This window comes from Typopeltis vanoorti, chromosome 19 (genome assembly GCF_054136105.1).
Source record: "Typopeltis vanoorti isolate ZY-2024b chromosome 19, IOZ_Tvanoo_1.0, whole genome shotgun sequence".
NCBI lineage: Eukaryota > Metazoa > Arthropoda > Arachnida > Uropygi > Thelyphonidae > Typopeltis > Typopeltis vanoorti.
This window is the reverse complement of record NC_143567.1, coordinates 50,426,732-50,447,029: the sequence shown is the minus strand read 5'-3', so window position 1 is coordinate 50,447,029 and position 20,298 is coordinate 50,426,732. Positions and strand designations below refer to the sequence as shown.

General features: G+C 33.2%; 1 protein-coding gene across 1 annotated transcript in view; it reads left to right on the top strand.

Annotated features, from left to right (window-relative positions):
* Dys (Dystrophin) overlaps positions 1-20,298 on the top strand; it is a 923,162-nt gene that overhangs the window by 154,925 nt on the left and 747,939 nt on the right. The window contains exons 15-17 of the mRNA XM_090409612.1: positions 358-540; positions 4,751-4,870; positions 8,950-9,144. Of these exons, the coding sequence (XP_090265738.1) occupies positions 358-540; positions 4,751-4,870; positions 8,950-9,144 (498 nt within the window). The remainder of the gene's footprint in view (positions 1-357; positions 541-4,750; positions 4,871-8,949; positions 9,145-20,298) is intronic.

Below are 20,298 nucleotides of genomic sequence, written 5' to 3'. Positions count from 1 at the left end.
TCACGGCCATTGAATCAGCATACGAAATAAAAAAAAAATCACAAACATCCATGCCCAAGTCTGGATTCAAACCTTCAGCCTTTTGGTTGTAGAGCAGATATGCTAGCCACTAGGCTAACCAGGCCAGCTTTTTTGACATAAAATTATCATATTAAAATATTATCATGGAAACATTTTTTGAAAGAAAATTTTCAGTTAGTTTTAGCCACACTACAAATTTTGCCATTAAAAAAAAAAGAAGAAGAAATAAAATAATAAAAGCGTTTTTATTATTCATTCATTTTCAGTTAAAGAACAGTTCATATTTTCATGTATTTATTATTTATTAATAAATAATAAACTTTTTACCCCCTCCAGACTATAGAACAAGACATGGATATTCATCACAGATTGTTTAATCAGCTTACCGAACATGCCCACAAAATAACTAGCAAGCTAGAAAAAGGCTCACTATCAGCTATGCAAATCACTCGGAAGCTGGAAAAATTAACTCAGTGTTGGGATTCCTTAGTACAACAAATGGAAAATTTGAGTAAGAAGGTAACTGATTTTAAATGTGATTTTAAAAACTATGTACTATCATATAATAGCATGCTTTTAACTATTATATAATGCACACAACAAATCAATGGTTTTCACTTTGGTCTATGACAGTAATTGCCTCTTAATATTGAAGTCTCACCATTTTTCTCTTCAGGGTACTTCAGAAACCACCTTTAAGTAAGACATTTAAGTGGAACTCGAATTTCCAGTATGCTTAGAGTCATGAATCGATGTTACATCCTTGAAAATACAATTTAAACTTATAATCTTATAATATCATGCTGAAATGGCTACCAAATTAAAATACAGCACTTCACTAATAGAATGATAAAGAAACATGTTTATTTAATTATGCAAAAAGTGAAAATATTACAGGATTTAATGTTTAGGACTTCCTAAAATAAAAATACGCACAAAGTTTTTTCTTAATTAAGGAACCTTTTTTTTCTTTTCTTGATACATTTTCCTATAGTACAACTAGGCTTTCCTGACTGTGGCTCTTTGAACTTCATTCAAAATTTGTCATCAATTTCCAAATTTTTTTGACCAGAGTCAATTTTTTAAAAGCCTCTATAAGTCTTTATAATGTAAAGTCAAGGAAAGGATTAGGTTTCTTCAATTTCTTCTTCTTCAGTAGTTCTTTGTTCTGGCATTTTGATAAGTTCCTCCATAGTAGACTCCTTTTCATGTAAGTTCAGTAATTCATTTACATCTTCAGTAGAGACTTCTAGAGCCAACCAGTTTTCCATCTCACCCACAATTATTTGCCTTTTCCAGAGAAGATCAGAAACCTTCAATGTCTTTAATTAATTGTGGGTAGAGTTTCTTCAATACTCTCTTCTGGTGGGATTTTGCAACCACTTTTCAGACATTTCCATTCTTGGTTGTACATTGTGGCTTGGCAATATTTAATTAAAGATATGCATCTTATTGCTTTGCTTCTGTGGTTAGGCATTCCATACAGTCATAATAGAAGATTTATACCTGTTGTAAAAGCAATGGACCATAAAGTAAATGATTATAAAGTGGATGTCTATGGTATTAATATTTATTGCATGCCTATGAACATTCTTGCAAGCTGGTCTGAATTCATAGTTATCTCCATTCTGCTTTACTTTTCCTACCATGCCTGTTATATATATATATAATTTTAATATTATGATATTTTATATATTTGGTGTATTTGTTTTTTCTGTATTTAGATTTAATTTTGCATTATTTCTGCTTTGCATTATTAATGTATTTATTGCTGCTGAAGTATCAATGAAGTGCACTGTAAAATCGATTAGATAAAATATATAGATTATGTATTATATTTAAACTTAATCATAAATTTTATTGAAGAAGAAAAGTTAAATGTGGAAATTGTTTCACAAATCGACAACCAATCATATACCCTTCACACAGAATTATCTTCTTCTCTTCCTCTGAACATTTGGAATAGTTTATATAGACTTGCATGAGAATTTGGAACATTTTGGTAGAGTAAGCAGAGAAAGAATGAAGAAAAAGACACTATCAAACCTAATTAAAGAAAAAACAACCACAGTGACAGATTACCACTCACTAAAATAGTTATTAATAATTCCTCAAAAACATTTTCTGATTCTGAAATGAACATGTTTTCCCGAAGTTTCAGTTTTGGAATCTCTCACAGTGGGATTCCAGTATTATGCCAAGTATGGAAAAAAGCCTTCAACCAAGAGATGCTGCAGATTTTCTTCATATCCATACAGCCTCTGCACTTTTATAAGCAAAACCTCCTGCTAATAATATTACAAAATTAGAATAAAGGGCCTTAAAAAAACATTAAAAAAGGCAAAATCATTGTAGTACTTAAAGCCAATGAAGGCAACTCAGCAGTAGTATTGAACACTGTAGATTACATAGAAAAAATGAAATCACTTCTAGAAGACACTAACACTTGTGAAAAGTTAGACAACAATCCCAAGGGATATTTTTAATAAAACCAACAACTTAATAAAAGATATGCTGAACTGGTCTGAGGAAACAAACAAAAAAAAAAAACAGCATGAATCTAGACACCCTCTGAATCCTAGAATATAAGGCATCCCTAAACTTCACAAACAAGATTTGCCATTGAGACCAATTGTTGTTGCAAGATACTCGCCAACTTCTTTGCTATCAAAATATCTAGCAAACCCACTAAGACCTTACACCAGGCAAACATCCTATTCTGTAAAAAAACACCATACACTCCATAGAAAACACCAAAGACATCACAATGGTTCTTACTGATATAATTGCAAGCTTGGACATAGTAAATGTTTTCACCAATGTTCCAAGAACAGAAACCATACAACTACTGCAAGACATCTTCACCCAGACATAGTAGAGCTCTTTAAACACAGTATCAGTAGTACATTTTTCAAATTTCAAGATTATTTTGAACAAAAAGAAAGACTAGCAATAGGCTCTCTCCATTGTTAGCTGACTTAGCTGACCTGTTCATAGAGTGGTTTGAAAAAATAACCCTTCAGTATCAAGGAACACAATCCAAAATTTGGTGAAGATATGTTGATAACATTTTTATCATCTGGCTTAGTACTATTACTCAATTAGAAGATTTTGTCATGTTCCTCAACAATATTCATCCTTGAATTAAATTCACTGTTGAATTAGAAACAGACATGTTTTACTGTTTTTGAATACACTAGTTGAGTTATGCAGAATTGGTGATGAAGTTAACAACAAAAACTTAGGTTGTATAACATAAGTTTTTGTTGTTAAATTATATACCCTCAGTATGCGAGGTGGTCTGAAAAGTTCACAGCCTAACAATGAAAAAACGAATTTATAATTTCCAAATTATTTTTATTTTTCAACATAATCTCCCTTAAGACTAATACATTTATTTCAGTAATGATCCAGTGCCATTATTATCCTGTCCCTGTAGTGGTTCTCAGTAAGATCTGCAAAATACTTCCTCTTCAGCTGCAATCACCTCTTGATTCAAAGAAAAACTAACTCTTTCTTGCTGGTCAAAAACTGACCAGCAAGAAAGAGTTAGTTTTGGGAAGAGGTAGAAATCAGAGTGAGCCAAATCTGAGGAATAGGGTGGATGTTCAAACAGTTCATAGTGCAGTTCCCTTAATTTCCCATTGCCAAAACATCTTTGTGGGCAGGTGCATTGTCCTGATAAAAGATGATTTTTTTCTTCTGCAAACCGGGTCTTTTCTCACGAATTTTTTCATCTAGTCTGGTTAAAAGATTGGAATAATATTCCCTAGTTATTGTTTTACCCTTTTCAAGATAATTTATAAACAAAATGCCTTTAGCATCTCAAAACACTAATGCCATGACCTTTCCTGCTGATGGAACTGACTTTGTCTTCTTTGGCACACCGAACAACTGGCTTCTGTCCACTGTTTTGACTGCTGTTTAGATTCTGTAATGGTAAATCCAAGTCTCATCCATAGTAATAAATCGATGCACAAAATCAGTTTTATTCTTGTTAAAATGCTCTAACCACTGTTCAGAGATTTTCATGTGTGTGCATTTTTGATCTGCTGTGAGCAAGCACGGCATCCATCTTGCACAAAGCTTTTCCATTTGCAATTCTTCATGCAAAAGATATCCTACACGTTGTTTTGAAATGAATGCCTATAGTGTCAGCAATTTCACGCACTTTGACTCGCTGGTCATCCAATACCATATCATTCACTTGATCAATGATTTCTGGTGTTGTTACACTGTTTCGGACATCCTTCATGTGGATCATCTTCAAGGCTGGTACAGCCACATTTAATCTTGGCAGCCCATTTCTTAATTCTTGAAAACGAAGGAGAAGAGTGCCCATAAACTTTTATGAATTTTCGAATGAATTTTTTTAGCGTTAAACCTTCTTTTGCAAAGAATTTTATAACTGCATGATACTCAATTTTATCCATTTCAAGGGATACAGACAACACTTTTGCTTCAGACAGCTATATAAAACAAACTACTTGATAGAATGACTTGCAATTTCACATGGATGCTTATGACAGATGTACCAACTTAGAAAAAAAAATCATGCTGATAGTGTTGCCATCTATGGCTGAGGCCAAGAACTTTTCAGACCACCATCGTACATTAATTATCTGTGTAAATTGAGAGTTCCAGACTTCTATAAGAAAGAAGAAAATTACATGCAAATTATTTTTTATTTTATTTATTTATTATTATTATTATTTTTGGTTTTGCATAGTTATCTAAATCAGGATTTGAACAAAAATCATCAATAGAGTTAGATCAAAGAGCACTATCTAGTGGGCAGCATAAAAGAGAAACCTCTAAAATACCTGGCTCATCAGTACCAAATCATGAAGTAAGTTCATTTTAATAAACTATATAAATCACTTAAGAATAACAATTCCTTAATCGTCTGATTTTTTTTTTTTTTTTTTTTTTCTTTTCCCAACATTGCAGTTATGTGATATCTTAACTATTTTAGCATTGTGGCTTCTAAACTTTAATTCATTGGGAATTTAACCTCTAGTTCTCTTCATCATCCATTTGCAGGAAATTCCTAATATAATACTCACTCTGGAATGTCTTCAGTCCAAAATGCATGACCTTGAATAGACTTGATTTAGTCTATTCAAGTCAACATGTGAGGAGTCTGTATAAGATATGCCCATATGCCCTCACTGAACCAACTTCACTGCTCCTTCATCCCATCTACTTCTGTCCTTTGGAACAGTCTCCCTCACACTGCCTTCCCCAGAAATTACAACCATTATCTGTTCAAGCAAAATGTGAAAGATTCTATTCCTTTTTCCCACACGCAGCACATGATCTAACTTTGCATCATCCATATATAATTAATGTTTTCCTCTGGACCATCCCATCATCATTAATATACAAATTAAATGGGAATGATTGAAGAACAGAATCCTGTTGTACCTCACTAGTCATCCTCGTTCTCTTAGATTTAACTCCTCTATATATCACTCTTTGGTGCCTGTTAGCCACTCTGCAATCCTTGCCACAAGCTGTTCTGCATATGCATCCCCATTTGAGTTTGTAAAATCTCTTGTCTGGAATTCTGTCAAAGCCTTTATCCAAGTCTGAAAGAATCATGGTTATAGCCACTCCTTTAAACAATAAATTACATGATAACCACAGTAATTAACTTTAATGAAATGAAAGTATAGGTATTTTGTACTGAAAATAACAGTACATCATTTTCAGTATGAAATTTGTACTTTCATTTCATTAAAGTTAATTACTGTGGTTATCGTGTAATTTATTGTTTATAGTCATGTCACAGGTACCTTTAAAGAATAGCCATTCCTTTATCCAACTACACTGTCACTCTGTTGTAAAACATGTGTAGACTTGTTGAACAAGACCTACCTTTAACAAAGCTGTGCTGTCCTCTGTAAAGAATCAAAGTTTTATCTACCCACTTCTGGGTGCAATTTTTCACCAGCCTCTGTAATACCTACCTTAATAAATACTTTAACAAATGCTCCAGAGTTACAGATTGGTCTATAATTGTCTGCATCATTTCTAGCTCCACTTGTATAATGAAATCATCCTGCCCTCCTTTCACTCAGTAGACATCGTGTTCATGTTGAGATTCAAAGTGGACAACCAGGTTAGAGACATAGATAATTTTCTAGCATATTCTACACATATGGATGTGTGCTAAACCTATTATCTAAATCCATTGTTGTGTTATCATCAAATATCTCTACTAATATCTCTACCTCTTTTCACCTCTATTTTTTCATCTAGATCCATCTCAGTTTCTTGGAGAACCAGTGAGTCTTTCAAGGATGTATATCTAAAAAAAAAAAAAAAGTGATTGCTTAATAACTCTGCTATTTCCAAATGAATTAAACATTTATAATGTGAAATGTACTGGAAATAGCTAAGTTATTGAGGTTTACTAAGGCTATCCTACCATGAACATTTTTTGTTTAACTTGCCACATTGTGAAGAATTCTCTTAAATTTCCCATTTCCTTTGATCTGCTCAGCTAACTTCTCATAGTCTGATTTCATATTCCTTACCAACCCTGTTACCTGCCTGGCCTGTTCTTCAAGCTACTCAGCACATTTTAGACTGTATAGGTTCCATAACATTTTCTTTTTATATAGCTCATGCTTTAAAGTTGCATTCATTCATTTTACTTCCCTGCAGTTTTATTCACCAATTGCTGAGCCCATGACCACTGGTGATTTTAGAGAACATAACTATTGATCCTAACTATAACCATATGCTGTTATAGCAAAAATTTCTTAGCTTTTTTGCTGAAAACTTATATCTCTGTGTCAGTGTGATTTCATTCTATTGACTTGGAGAACAGAATTGCATAAAGAGATTATTATTAAGCTATTCGTACTGCCACCATGAGATTGTAGTCTAGGAGTTTGTTTCAATTCATTATATATATATTTGATGCAATGAATTTACTCAGCTTAATAACATAATTAAAGAAATTTAATGACTCGCATCTGAGTGATACCAAAATGTAGAAAAAACTATTTATTATTTGAACCAACCACTAGTTTCATCTTCTTAGAAGACTTCATAGAGTTTATAATATGAAAAGAGAAATAAATATATACATTACAAGAGAAACAACAGTATAAATTAACTTAAGAGCTTATTGTTGACATTTGAAGGCATTTTGGATGACATAGTATTGTCGGAAATATAAAATCTGCATTTCTTTTACTTCTCTTTCCAAATTCTGTTCCTTACTCGGTATACCTAAACCGAAATATGACATCTTAAAGTATCCAGGAGTTTATCATTTATTGAATATTTTGAGTATCATTTATTGTCTTTGGTGTAACTGCAGTGTGTCCTATTTTGGTCAGATGGAGAAATCCATTGATTTGCATATGGAAGAACATGTGAGAGACATTATATGGCAGAACTAGAGACAGCACACAATCTAATCACGTTCTTAATTCTGCTCGCCCTAACAATGAAGATGCTGTCATTTGTCCAGTGATCTGGAACAAATCAGAAAACATTTTTAGATGCTATGATAAACTGAAGAGAAGAATTGTAGAATCAACAAAATTTATCCTCATTCTGGTCCATCTTAATTCTAACCTTAGCTATAACCTATCTGATTGTCACTCTTCAGCTATCCAATTTTGGCATTCACGAGATCATGTCTGATGAACGTGCCCAACAATACTATGACATCCAGAATGCCTTCAAATGTCAGCAATATGTTTTCAAGTTAATTTATAGCTGTTGTTTCTCTTGTAATGTATTTTTGTATTTCTCTTTTCATGTTATGCATGAAAAGAGATGAAGTCTTCTGATGAAGTCTTCTAAAAAGATGAAACGAGTTGTGGGTTCAAATAATAAAATTTTTTTTCTATTTTGGTATCTCTCAGCTACCAGTCATTAAATTTGTTTATATCAGATTCAACAGTAAAGTAACCACATTAACTTTGTGAAAAAAAAAAAAAAAAAAAAAAAAAATATATATATATATATATATATATATATATTAGGATTCCTAATATATATATATTAGGATTAAAAATTTATTCCCATATATATATATATATATATATATATATATCACTAAGCATTTTAAAGTTCTTTCAGTGATGCTCTGTTCTGAATATTGATTCAAATGAATTCCTGTCAATCAGTCGAGCACTGGAAAGGAGAAAAGTCATTGTTCATCATGGATGATACACACCAAGAACCAAGAAATCCCTTGAAACAGTTGCCTTCAAATAGTGTAGGAGATATCATAATAAAAAACCCAGTTAGTTGGCTTGAGGTATCCTTCTCATCAAATGTCCAATACTGGATTAATTCTCTGCATTGGAGAGAATATATATCTATATATCCAGAAGGGACAATTCGTTTGATAAACATTTAATATTTTGATTGTCTCTTTAAAATATATCATTCATTTCTTTAAAAATGAAATTAACCACACAGATGTCTGTAGGTGAAATATATCAAATAATTGATGCTTCACATCCATGTTGTTTCAATAGTATCCAAATGTTATTTCAATTTCAGTGAACACATTACATCCATGTATTTATTGATGTATAAATACATCAGGCCTGGTATAGTGGTGTAACACTTCTTCAGGCCTGGTACAGTGGTGTAACAGTTTATTACACAATGCTTTTAACTCATGCATGCAGATGTCCATCTTGCACTACATCATGATCAGTACTACTATGTGTGACACAAAAAAGAAAGTTTGTCACATTATTGTTAGACCATACATGTTGATTATAATATAAGGTATTTTTGCAGGCATCATAAACAATTGTAATTTGTCTTGATTCAGTTTTAATAACATTAGAAACTTCATTACTAGAATCAGTTGTCTGTTAATTTTTGATGTTCTCAACATATTTTGAAAGACAACTTTAAATTTGATTTTTTTTTTTTTGCTTACAGATGATTCAAGGAGGGGCAAAAAAGAGACGTTTAGATAGTTGGAGGGTACAAGAATGGCAACGTAGTTTAGATAGTGTTGGTAACTGGTTGGATAACATTGAGTCAACATTAGGGTTAACAAATGATGAAACCCAAGGGGATGAAGAATCCCCATGGCAAGGACTAAGTTTAGAAGAGCAGCAAGTACTACTGGAAGTTAGTAACCATTTTTATAGTATTCTAAATTATGAAGATTGTTTATGTGTGATTTTCTACCTGGCATTTAAAATTATATTATTGAAAAACTTGCATATTCTTGAATTTTAATGGGTCTTGCACTGTTTTGGAGAATAATTAATTTGATGTCCCACTTGGCATATTATCTATTGCACGATTGTATTGTCATCCTCAGAACACAGAACAGTGAACTATTTTGTGATTAAATTACCATTCATCTAGAATGATACCTAGTGATAAGTAAATCATTAAACTTTATTGGTAGTATATAAAGAGGTTGGATAAATTAATGGAAATAGTAAGATATTTAGGAATAGAATTTGTGTTGGCTACATTGAAAAAACTTGTGGTGGAAGCACTGAATGTTCTTGTTTTGTTTTGTTTACACCTGTATTTCTCATGCAAGTGCATTAGTGATTGTACTGAGTGATAATTCGTATTAAAAAATTGGAAAATGGGAGACTTGTCCAACTTTGATAGAGGACAAATCATTTGTGCACATTTAGCTGGAGAATCAGTGACAAAAACTGCAACATTATTGGGTGTATTGAGTTTGATAGTTTCTAAGGTTATGTCGGCATACACAGATCATAGCAAGACAACATCATTGAAGAGAAACAGTGGGTGAAATTCAGAAATGACAGAAAGAGATTGTAGGCTTCATTGGGTGTTCTCCAAACACAAACATGTCATGATGTACAAAACAGCATGAAGGTCGACTCATCTGATCATATCACGTTTCCAGTTTTCTAATGTCCAGGTGTGATGGTCATGACACCACCGTTTAAGCATCTGATCATTCTTTTCAGTAATCAGAGGTTTAGCAATTACAGCTCTACTGTGAATATTGGATTTATGAAGCTCACGTTAGACAGATTACCTCATGTTAATGCAAGGATGCCCATTATTCCCATGCCTATTCAACATATATCTAGACGAAGTTGTAAAGAAGGCAATAGACAGTGAGCCTGGAATCAATGTCAGTGGTTTAAACATAAATAATATCAAATATGTGGATGACTTGTCCTTATTGTAAGAATCCCCAAAGGAACTACAAAGGTTGATAAACAAGCTCAACGAAACCTGTAAAACATATGACATGACAAAAGACAAAAGTGATGAAAATAGGGAGAACAGAACTATCATCTCAGCCACCGTAAATGGAGAACAAATAGAACAAGTAGACAACTTCATATATCTTGGATCAAAACTAACAGAAACAATAGATGAACTCAAAACAATTAAACACAGAATAACGATAGGATGATGGACCACCATGGGAAAATTACAGAAAATCTGGAAAACAAACAAGATATCTAAGCAAGCCAGAATCAAATTATATGAATCAATAATTATACCAACAGTCATCTATGGAGCAGAAGCATGGACGGTTAAGAAAAGAGAGGAGGAAAAAAAACTGCTAGCATTTGATGTGAAATGATTAAGAAAAATAAATAGAACAAGTTGGATAGAAAAGAAAACAAACATCACAGTCAGACAAGAATTATTGTATAAAAAGACAATAATAGAAAAAATTAGAAAACAACAACTGAGATGGTTTGGCCACACTGTACGCATGGACGCAGACAGACTTCCTAACGCCCTAATCAATACTTTTCCAACTGAAAAAAGAAGATACTGGAAGACCAAGAATTACCTGGCTGAAATTAATAAAGAACATCTCAGGATGCAGAACATATTAGGAACTTTTTCGAACAGCAAGGAATAGAGAAGACTGGAAGATCCTGCTCAAAAGAAGACTCAACCCGTCTTAGATGGAAGAGAAAAAGAAGGCATTAGACAGTTTTTGTGGAAACAGGTTCTGGATGATTAATATTCGGTTCTGCTGTTACCTGTGCTGAAGTAGTGTGATTTTTCAAAACACCCCTTCTCAATATGGCAGAATTACTGCAAGTGATTATTTGGACATTTTGGGTAATCAAGTATGTCTCATGAACCAAACATTATTTCCAAACAACAATGCAGTGTTTCAAGATGACCATGTCTCCATTCACGCAGCTTGGGCTTGTACAGTCATGGTTTGAAGAGCATGAAGGTGAATTTCAGGATCTTCTCTGGCAAAAACAGTCACCAGATTTGAACATTATTCACTCCACAGTCTGGTCAGTTTTGGAGACTTGAATATGAAACAGATTTTCACTTCGAACATCTTTAAAACAACTTGAAGATGTTTTTCAAGAAGAATGGTACAAAATTCCACCAGAAAAGTATTCAAAACTTATTTGAGTCCACTGCAAGAAGAGTTCAGGCTGTACTGAAGGCAAAAGATGGTCCAACACCATGTTAATAAAGAAATATGTATGTATAACAAGTGTTTCCATTATTTTGTTCAATCCCTCTATATCTAAACCAAAAGGTGAAAAAAAAAAATGCTAGTCATGAGCATCAAGCCCTAAAAATTCTGGTAGATAGGCTTATACATTGGTTACTCATAACTATTATTTTGCCAGAATAGGACTCTAGGCCCAATTTTAGTTGCTTTCTTCAGTCTCATTTGCCCAGTATTAGTGCCTGCATGTACATATCATTGTTTTTTGTGATCTTTGATGATGGCAATGTAACATTGCCGAAATATAGGAAAGCCTTTGGCTCTTCATATATTTAGTAATATAGGAAAGTATTAATTAAAGTTTTTTTATAATTAATATTTTAGTATACATTGTTATTTCTGGAAAAATAATAGTTACAAGCCCTAAAAAAATTCTCAATCACAAAGAAATGTATTTTTATATAATCTATAACCTATTGCCTATAGATATTTAGTATTGAGCTTAAGCTTAATGTCCTGTATCTCCTAAATGATATGATATTGAGTCTTTAGTTGTCAAATTATCATAGAAACTATAGCTATATCTGTAGTTTTCAGTGGAAGTGGATGCCTAGTCCTCCCCATTTCTTGACAACTACCAATATCCTGTTGAAGTTATCTGGACTTGTAGTCCCCCCTGGTATTTTTTGTTGATATAACCTAGAGTCCTAATACTGATACTTGTTGCAGTCCTTGATAAAAAAAAAAAAATTAATAATAATAATAACTGCAGAAGTAACTATTACTGAGTTGAAGAGATTATGACCAGTTAATCTGCTCTTACTAGAGAAGATTAACTGGTCATACATTAAAGAGGTGTGCGTGGATGTTTTGAATAAAAGATAAGAAGGAATAAAATACAGTCACCTAATACTGCTGTAACAAACTTGCTCTCCAAAAATCTCATAGATTCCATGGTGTGCTTAAAAAAGTCACTGTAACAAACTACTCCTGTTAAACTGTTATTTTAAGGTTATATGGAAAATATGTGGGCTGAAATGGTATAAGATTTATTTGAGATGCACATGAATGATATCAGCATTAAATGTCTTGAGAAATTATTTTTCAGTGTGAATTCATAAGTTCTTAGAATTAGGAAAACTGGAGTTTTTAGGGAGAATACAGGTAAGTGTGGGTGCACTCACCATCCATCTCAAAAATATGGCATCATAAAATCCCTAGTATCTAGAGCACACAAGATTTGTTCTTCTGAAGAATCTCTGAAACAAGAATTGGAAATTGTTTGTCAAAAATAGAATAGTGTTTGGGAGCAAAGGATAGTGTAGACCAAATGGCTCTAGCTCGATTAGCTAAGTTTTTGATAACACTATATTGGGGGATGAATGGTGATGTTACAAGTGATATATGTATCCTCCAGTGTGGATAGGTTTGTAGATGGAAAAGGATATGGATCCATTGAGTATTTGGGCAACCAGAGTGTCAAGGAAGGGCAGACCACTGTTGTTTTCGTTTTTAATAGTGAAACAGATCCATGGGTATCGGATATCGAGGTGTGCTAAAATGTTTTCGGTGCATTCCCACCATGTGGTGAAATGGAGAACACATCATCCACATAGCATAGCCATATTGCAGGTTTGAGAGGCCAAGTTTAAAGTTGTGTTTTCAAAATGTTCCATGAAAAGATTGTCAGGGGAGCAGAGAGTGCAGGAGTGTCCATATCTGTGCCTTCAATCTGCTTGTAGATCTTTCCTTGCCATGCAAAATAGTCTGAGTTCATGCTAAAACCAAATATGATATTGATACTTAGATGTCGATTATCATTTGTGAGGTGTGATAATCAACTTCTCTAAGGATCATTCATCATATCATGGTTTTGATATAGTCTCTCTATTCATGAGTGTATCCATGAAAGAAAATTCAGAACTAGCTCCCCATCCCACCCCACCTCACCCCTCTCCTTTCAAATAACATTTTGAAAACACAGCCCTAAGCTTGGTCCCTCACAAACCCATAGGCTACACTACATGGATGATGTGTTTTCCATTTGGCTATGTGGCAGGGATACATTGGAAACATTTTTAGCACACCTCAACAGCCAAGGATCTGTTTCATCATTACACACTTTCAATTTCACACTTTGAGTCCTAGATCTACTGGGACTTAAAGAACACCATGTCCTGACCATTTTTAGCTCTATTTAAAAAAATTGCTGTGCAGTATTTGTATGGAATATCCAAATAATTATTTTTTGTCTTTTAGTTAGCATCTTTGACAATTAATTGGAACGAAAATTTTAGTTATACATGTGGTATGAGCTCCAGAAATGGGTTGCAAAAAATCAAGGGTTTTAAAAAAAATAAAAAGTTAATTTTTTATTAGTTTTTACTTATATTTACTTCTTTAGCGTTCAAAATTCAACAAATTCAGTCAAAATATTGCTTAGATGTTACATAAATAATGAAAATTATAAACAAAGTTTGTGTATTATTATTATGATGAAAATATCATTTTACATAAGGGCATCACAATCATTATCCACTATTGCCCACAAAAGTTGAGTGGTAAATTATTGAATTAGGCCATTCAGTTTTCGAAATGCCATGATCTTGCGTGCGATCGCAAACACAACTTGCTGGACGGTCTCAAATTTGGTCACCCCTTATTTGACGTTCTGCATCACTGTTGCTTGACTCGGAGCTCACATTGTGGAGAGATCTGCTTCCTCTTGTTCTGAATCACTGTCTGCCCAATCATCTAATTTAGATCCTTCGTTATTGAGTATTTCTTCGAACATTTGTTCTAATTTGCATTCAGTCAAGAGCCATTTTACACCTTCTTTGGGCACCACTGAGTCCTGGTCTCTCAATGGTGACAGAGAAATTCAAACTGATCTCTCAGGTCACAAGAAGAGAGTTGTGAATCCCTTATATTGTTTAGATTGGAGAAGCCAGAGTTATGACGGCATGATGTAATATAAACACAAACACGTGCAATCATATGTGACGCAGCCAATGGGCATGCGTTACGATATAATAATATAAATTCCCTTTTTTATTGATAAAAGTCAACCATTCTCATGGATAATGAAGCTGAAGGATAAAATTTAACTACAAGTACAATCTGATAATGAATTTCCATCATATATTATTATTTCTGGAATTTTTAACTTAGTGATGTAAATATACGTCGATGGGATTCTGAGTTCATGCGTGATCGATGTATATTTACATCGATAGGACTCAAAGTGTTAAAAAAAAAGGAGAACAACAGTTGCCTGTTCTTCCTTGACACTCTGGTCACCTGACTACCCAACAAATCCATTTTGACTACCATTGTTCTACTGTGAATTGTGCCATACTCACAATATTTACTTTAATACAAATCTATATGTTTTTGTTAAATCTAAATAACTCAGTCTATCACACACCCATAAAATTAAAAAAAAAAAAAGAAATAAAAAACCCACAATAAATTAATTTAATATTATTAATTAAAATTTGAAAATATTACTTAAATTTCAGCAGCATTCTGAATAGTCACCTTTTCTTGATTTAGCCTTGAACCCAACTAATCATCTGTAGTTTGCAGTGAGAGTGTATATAACATAGTATTTTGAAACAAGTGGTTTTCTGCAAAGTAGTCATTTCATGTACCAAAGAAAATTCAAATATCCTGTAATGTGACATTGATATATATATATATATATATATTTCTGTGTGAAATAAAGTGTGTGGCATATCAATAGGTTATTTAAGGTGGAAATTTTGCATAAAGCTTCATGATTCCTTATTTTCTCTAGATGTTTTCAAAAAAATAAATAAATGAATAAAGGTTTAGCAAAGCTTTTCTTGGAAATATACTTTGATAACTAATGATGTTTCTTTCTGGGGGTAAAAGAATAGAAGGATTAGAATAAATTTCTAATGGGGTGTTAGGCCATTGTGTTGTATTTACTTCTACAATAAAACTCCTACAGTAATACCATGTCTTAAAACTTTTTACTTTATGACAATCTGCTCATATGATGCGTTTCAATTATAACAAATGCCCATTTATATGATGCTGCATTTCTTCATATAATGGTTTTAGCAACATGACACTGCTGTGAATCAATGTGTGGTATTCGCACATTGGTGGTCAAATGTGCAGTATTCATGAACTCAGTTTATTTATGACTGGGATCGGCAACCTTTTCAGACTCGTGGGCCACATTCAACTTTTATTTTTAATAATCGGGCCTCAAGCGTTTAATTAAGAGAAAATAGTGAGTGAAAAAAATATTAAGTTATCAATTTTTATTATATCAATTTAAAAAAAGAAACAGAAATATTTAAAGTACGAGATATGAAACAAACATGAAAATGAATTTACTTTGTGATTAATTTTGTGAATGAATTAATTTTGTGATTGTTTTCCCTTAGCCAAATTATCTATATTTTATAACCTGAGGTGCAAATTCAAATTGAATTTGTACCTCAGGTTATGCAAATATTCATCAGTCAGTCAGTCAAGAAGAAAATTTATTTTTTCTAAAACTCATGTCAGAAATTGCTTATTCACAAATGTATGTGCTTCCAAATGTGACTATCATCTTCTTTGCTTAACTGATTAACACTTCAAATTTTTTTGATAAACATCGTTAAAATTTTTGGATATTTTCTAACGAAAATACGTTTTTTAATGTTTCATTGTGATGTAATTCCAAAATTTCCATCTGTAGTTTCTTTGGTATGTCATCAATGTTGACATTAAAAGGGTTCAAACATAATCGTATTTCGATGCTATTTTTATGAAAATGAACAAATCTTGATTTTCATAAAATCAACAAGATTTGTTGCATGGGCGATATCATGAAGTATAGGTATAAAATTATTTTTAATGTATTATTCATATTATTATTATTATTATTAGACACCTCCAGGGAGTCCAAAGACTCATCAAGGGAGAGTGTGCCAACAGCATCAAACAATTGATCCCCTTCCAAATACTAAAATGTATTATTTAAATAATTCAACATATGGGCCACATGCCATGTAAAGTATGGTCAGCCTTCTATGGGCTGCCAAAAATGCACATTTGATCTGCATGCGACCCTTGGGCCGCTGTTTGCCGACACCCTGATTTATGACATTGTTGCTCGCTACAGCTCTGTGTTTTAATGTTTTGCTATGAATAACATCATTATTCTTAGAGAAATATATTATTTAAAATCATTTGAAATGATTCCCATATTGTTCTCTATAATGTTTTGACTTTGTATACTTAGTTTAATGTATCTTTTATTTATTTATTTATTTTTTATTGGCATTTAGTTAGCCTGACTCCTAGCAGTTTAAAAAAAAGATTCATTGAACTAAGAATAGTATAAAAAAGTTAGATTAGTTGTTTTTTTACCCATTATGTGCTACTCCACCATGCTACACTTCTTGTGAAGATGACTATGGTTCATTGGTTGACAAAGCACATGTAGGGTTAAGTTAATCTCTAGTGAAAAATAAATCTAATAATAAAATATAAGAATTTAATCTAAGAATAAGTAATCTTTAACTGATTGTTACCCAAGGTAGTATTGATCAAAGGTTGATAAATATATCCCAAGGGGGGGGGGGAATTGAATATAACTACTTATGTATAGGCATAATATATTAATAGAATGCTATCATCATATTATTATTAACATCAGACCTCCATGTAGTCAACAGACTCATCATGGGAAGCAAACACTGCTAAACAAAGTCCATCAAACCATGCTTTAAATTCATTCAATATATCTGCATTCACCACAATGTTAGGAATGCATTCCACTCACCAGCCACTCTCCATGCAAAGAACTTGCTCCTTATGCCCCTCATCACACCCTCCTTATACAGCTTCTGGGTATACCCCCTTGTTCTACCCCCCTTCTCCCATTCTATGAAAAATTTCTTCCACATTAAGCAACAACCCTTTACTAACTTAAATGTCTCAGTCATATCTCCTCTCTTCCTCCTATTCACAAGGCTTTGCAAATTGCATTCCCTCAATCTATTCTCATATTTTACATCCTAAAAACCAGTTATGACAGATATGACCTTAATCAATCTTCTCTGAATCCTCTCAAATATATATCTAAATCACTTAGTTTTCATCCAGGGGGACGAAATTGGTACACAAGGATCCATATGAGGCCTGATCAAGGCCTTTTATAATGGAACCATAACCTCTTTATTTCTGCATGTTAAGGTTTTTTGCATCAATGCCGTAGTCTAAATCTGAAGTGATGACTTTACATCTTATACATGTGACCTCTGAACTTCAGATCCTTGTTCACACCACCACTCTCATGTCTTGTGTCTTCTCACCCTCCTCCAAAATTTCCCCCACAGTGTACACTTTGCATCCCATTGTTGTCTACCAGATTTCAGAACTTTACACTTTTCAACATTGAATTGACAGTTCCATACTATTACCCACTCATACAATCTATTCAAGTCCTCCTGTAAGGCCACAACATCTGCTTGATTCCTCATCATTTTCCCCAGTTTGCAGTTAAACCTATCCCAGTATCATTAATATACAAATTAAATAACAAAGATCTCAAAACAGACTCCTGTGGCACACCACTAGTGACTTTCCTCATTCGAGACTGTGTCTCCCTCCCTCATACACAACTTGCTGATATCAGTCTAATAGCCAGTCATCCCATCTGCTTCAGTTTAGTTACCAACTTCTGTTGTGGCAATCTATCATGTAATAACAGCAATAACAAAAAATAAATAAATAAATCTAATCTATAGAAATTAAGGGGATAAAAATCCTTTGTTGTTTTATAGCCAGTAAGCAAAACTCAAGATCGAGAACTACGAGTTTCATGCCGAAAAAACTATCGGCGAAACCAAGTGTAAGTGACCACTTGGTAGTACAACGCCAAGGCAACTCGAAGCAAAGGTGGAGCAAGCTCCCTCACTATTCTTGATATTTTCTCATAATGTAAAACACAGCCCCTAGGAGATGTAATACTGTCATTACATTATGAGGAGCTTCTGGCTATAAAACAACAAGGTCTCATCAGTGAGTAGGTAGATCTGGAAGATATCAGGCAACCTTAATTTCTATTAAGGTTGCCAGAAAACTAGCCGTTTGGCTTTTCATCTTAGTTATAAAATATAAGCACACCTTTATGGCATTCGTATAGTGAAGGTATGTAAGTTCTTTTCACTAAGCTTTGATATCCTCCAGGTCTACCTACTCACTGATGAGACCTCAAAAAAGGTTGAAACCGGTCTGGGTAGTGACCTCTCCTCATAATGTAATGACAGTATTACATCTCCTAGGGGCTGTGTTTTACATTATGAGAAAATATCAAGAATAGTGAGGGAGCTTGCTCCACCTTTGCTTCAAGTTGCTTTGGTGTTGTACTTCCAAGTGGTCACTCACGCTTGGTTTTGCAGATAGTTTTTCGGCATGAAACTCATAGATCGTAGTTCTCGATCTTGAGTTTTGCTTACTGGCTATAAAACAACAAGGGATTTTTATCCCCTTAATTTCTATTAACATTGCCAGAAAACTAGCCGTTTGGTTTTTCATCTTAGTTGTAAAATCTAATCTATATATTTGCTCTGTTATAACTAAGTATTCACACTGCAAAATAATAAATTAAAAAAAAAAATCAAATTTGTAATTCTAAATTTCAAAAACAGTATCATAATGTATCGTAATATAAAACTACAAAGTAATACGTAAAAACATTATTATAATTACAATTCTTTCTTTGAAGCCTTCTTATTAATTTTATATATAACATTTTTTGGAGAGAGGACTTCATTTTATTAATGATTTTGAATTATAATAATAATGGCAAGTACCTTTTGGATTTCTGCTCAAGATATGGAGTGGTTATTACTCACACCATGTTCCAACATAAAAATGTGTACAAATTCACATGGAAAGAAGAGGCAAGGAATAAGAAAAGTCTCATTGACTATGTCATTGTTGATAGTGATGTTTTCTCCCTGGTGCAGGTCACCAGAGTGTACAGAGGATTTGAAATTGGAAGTGATCACTATTTAGTCTTGAGCAGGATAAAATTGAATTTCATATTGAAAAGAATAACATGTAAGAAAGTTTTAAAGCGAATTAAAGTTGAGCAGCTCTCAGATGTGAACTGTAGACTAAAATACACAAAGATTATTGAATAAAAAATGAAAGAGTTTGAGAACAGGAATCAAATCTTGGAGATTCAGTGGCAAACCTTGAAGAAAACCCTGATTGATTCAGCTAGAGAGACATGTGGTGAGGTTGTCTGCATGGATAGAAAAATCAGAGCTAAACACTGTGTAAAACTAACTAAACAAAAAGTCATGGAAAGACTTTGGTAAGAACATAGAAAATAAATATCAAGAAGGTGGGAAGATATTCTGGAGGTTGTTGAAGAAGCTCAGAAATGGAGGAAAGAGTGCTGAAAAGGAATTAGAGATGATAAAGGTGACATGAAAACTGTAGGAAAAAAGATATCATTGAAGTACAGAGTAATTACTTTGAAAAATTGCTAAATGAAACAAGCAGTGATGACAGCACAGTGGTAAAAAAACACTCAACAGTCATGCAGTCAGGAATACATATCCATACTTGAAGTAGAAAAAGCCATCAAAAGTCTGAAATATGGAAAGGCAACTGGAGTAGATGATATTCGACCAGAAATGCTCACGTATGGAGGTATAAAAGTCTTGCACTGGCTGCACTGCATAGTTCAGATGGCCTGGACAGAAAGACAATGATTGGAGTAGAGTAGAGCTCTCATAGTATCTATATACAAAAAGGGAAATAAAACTGAATGTGAGAATTACAGAGGTATTTCCCTACTG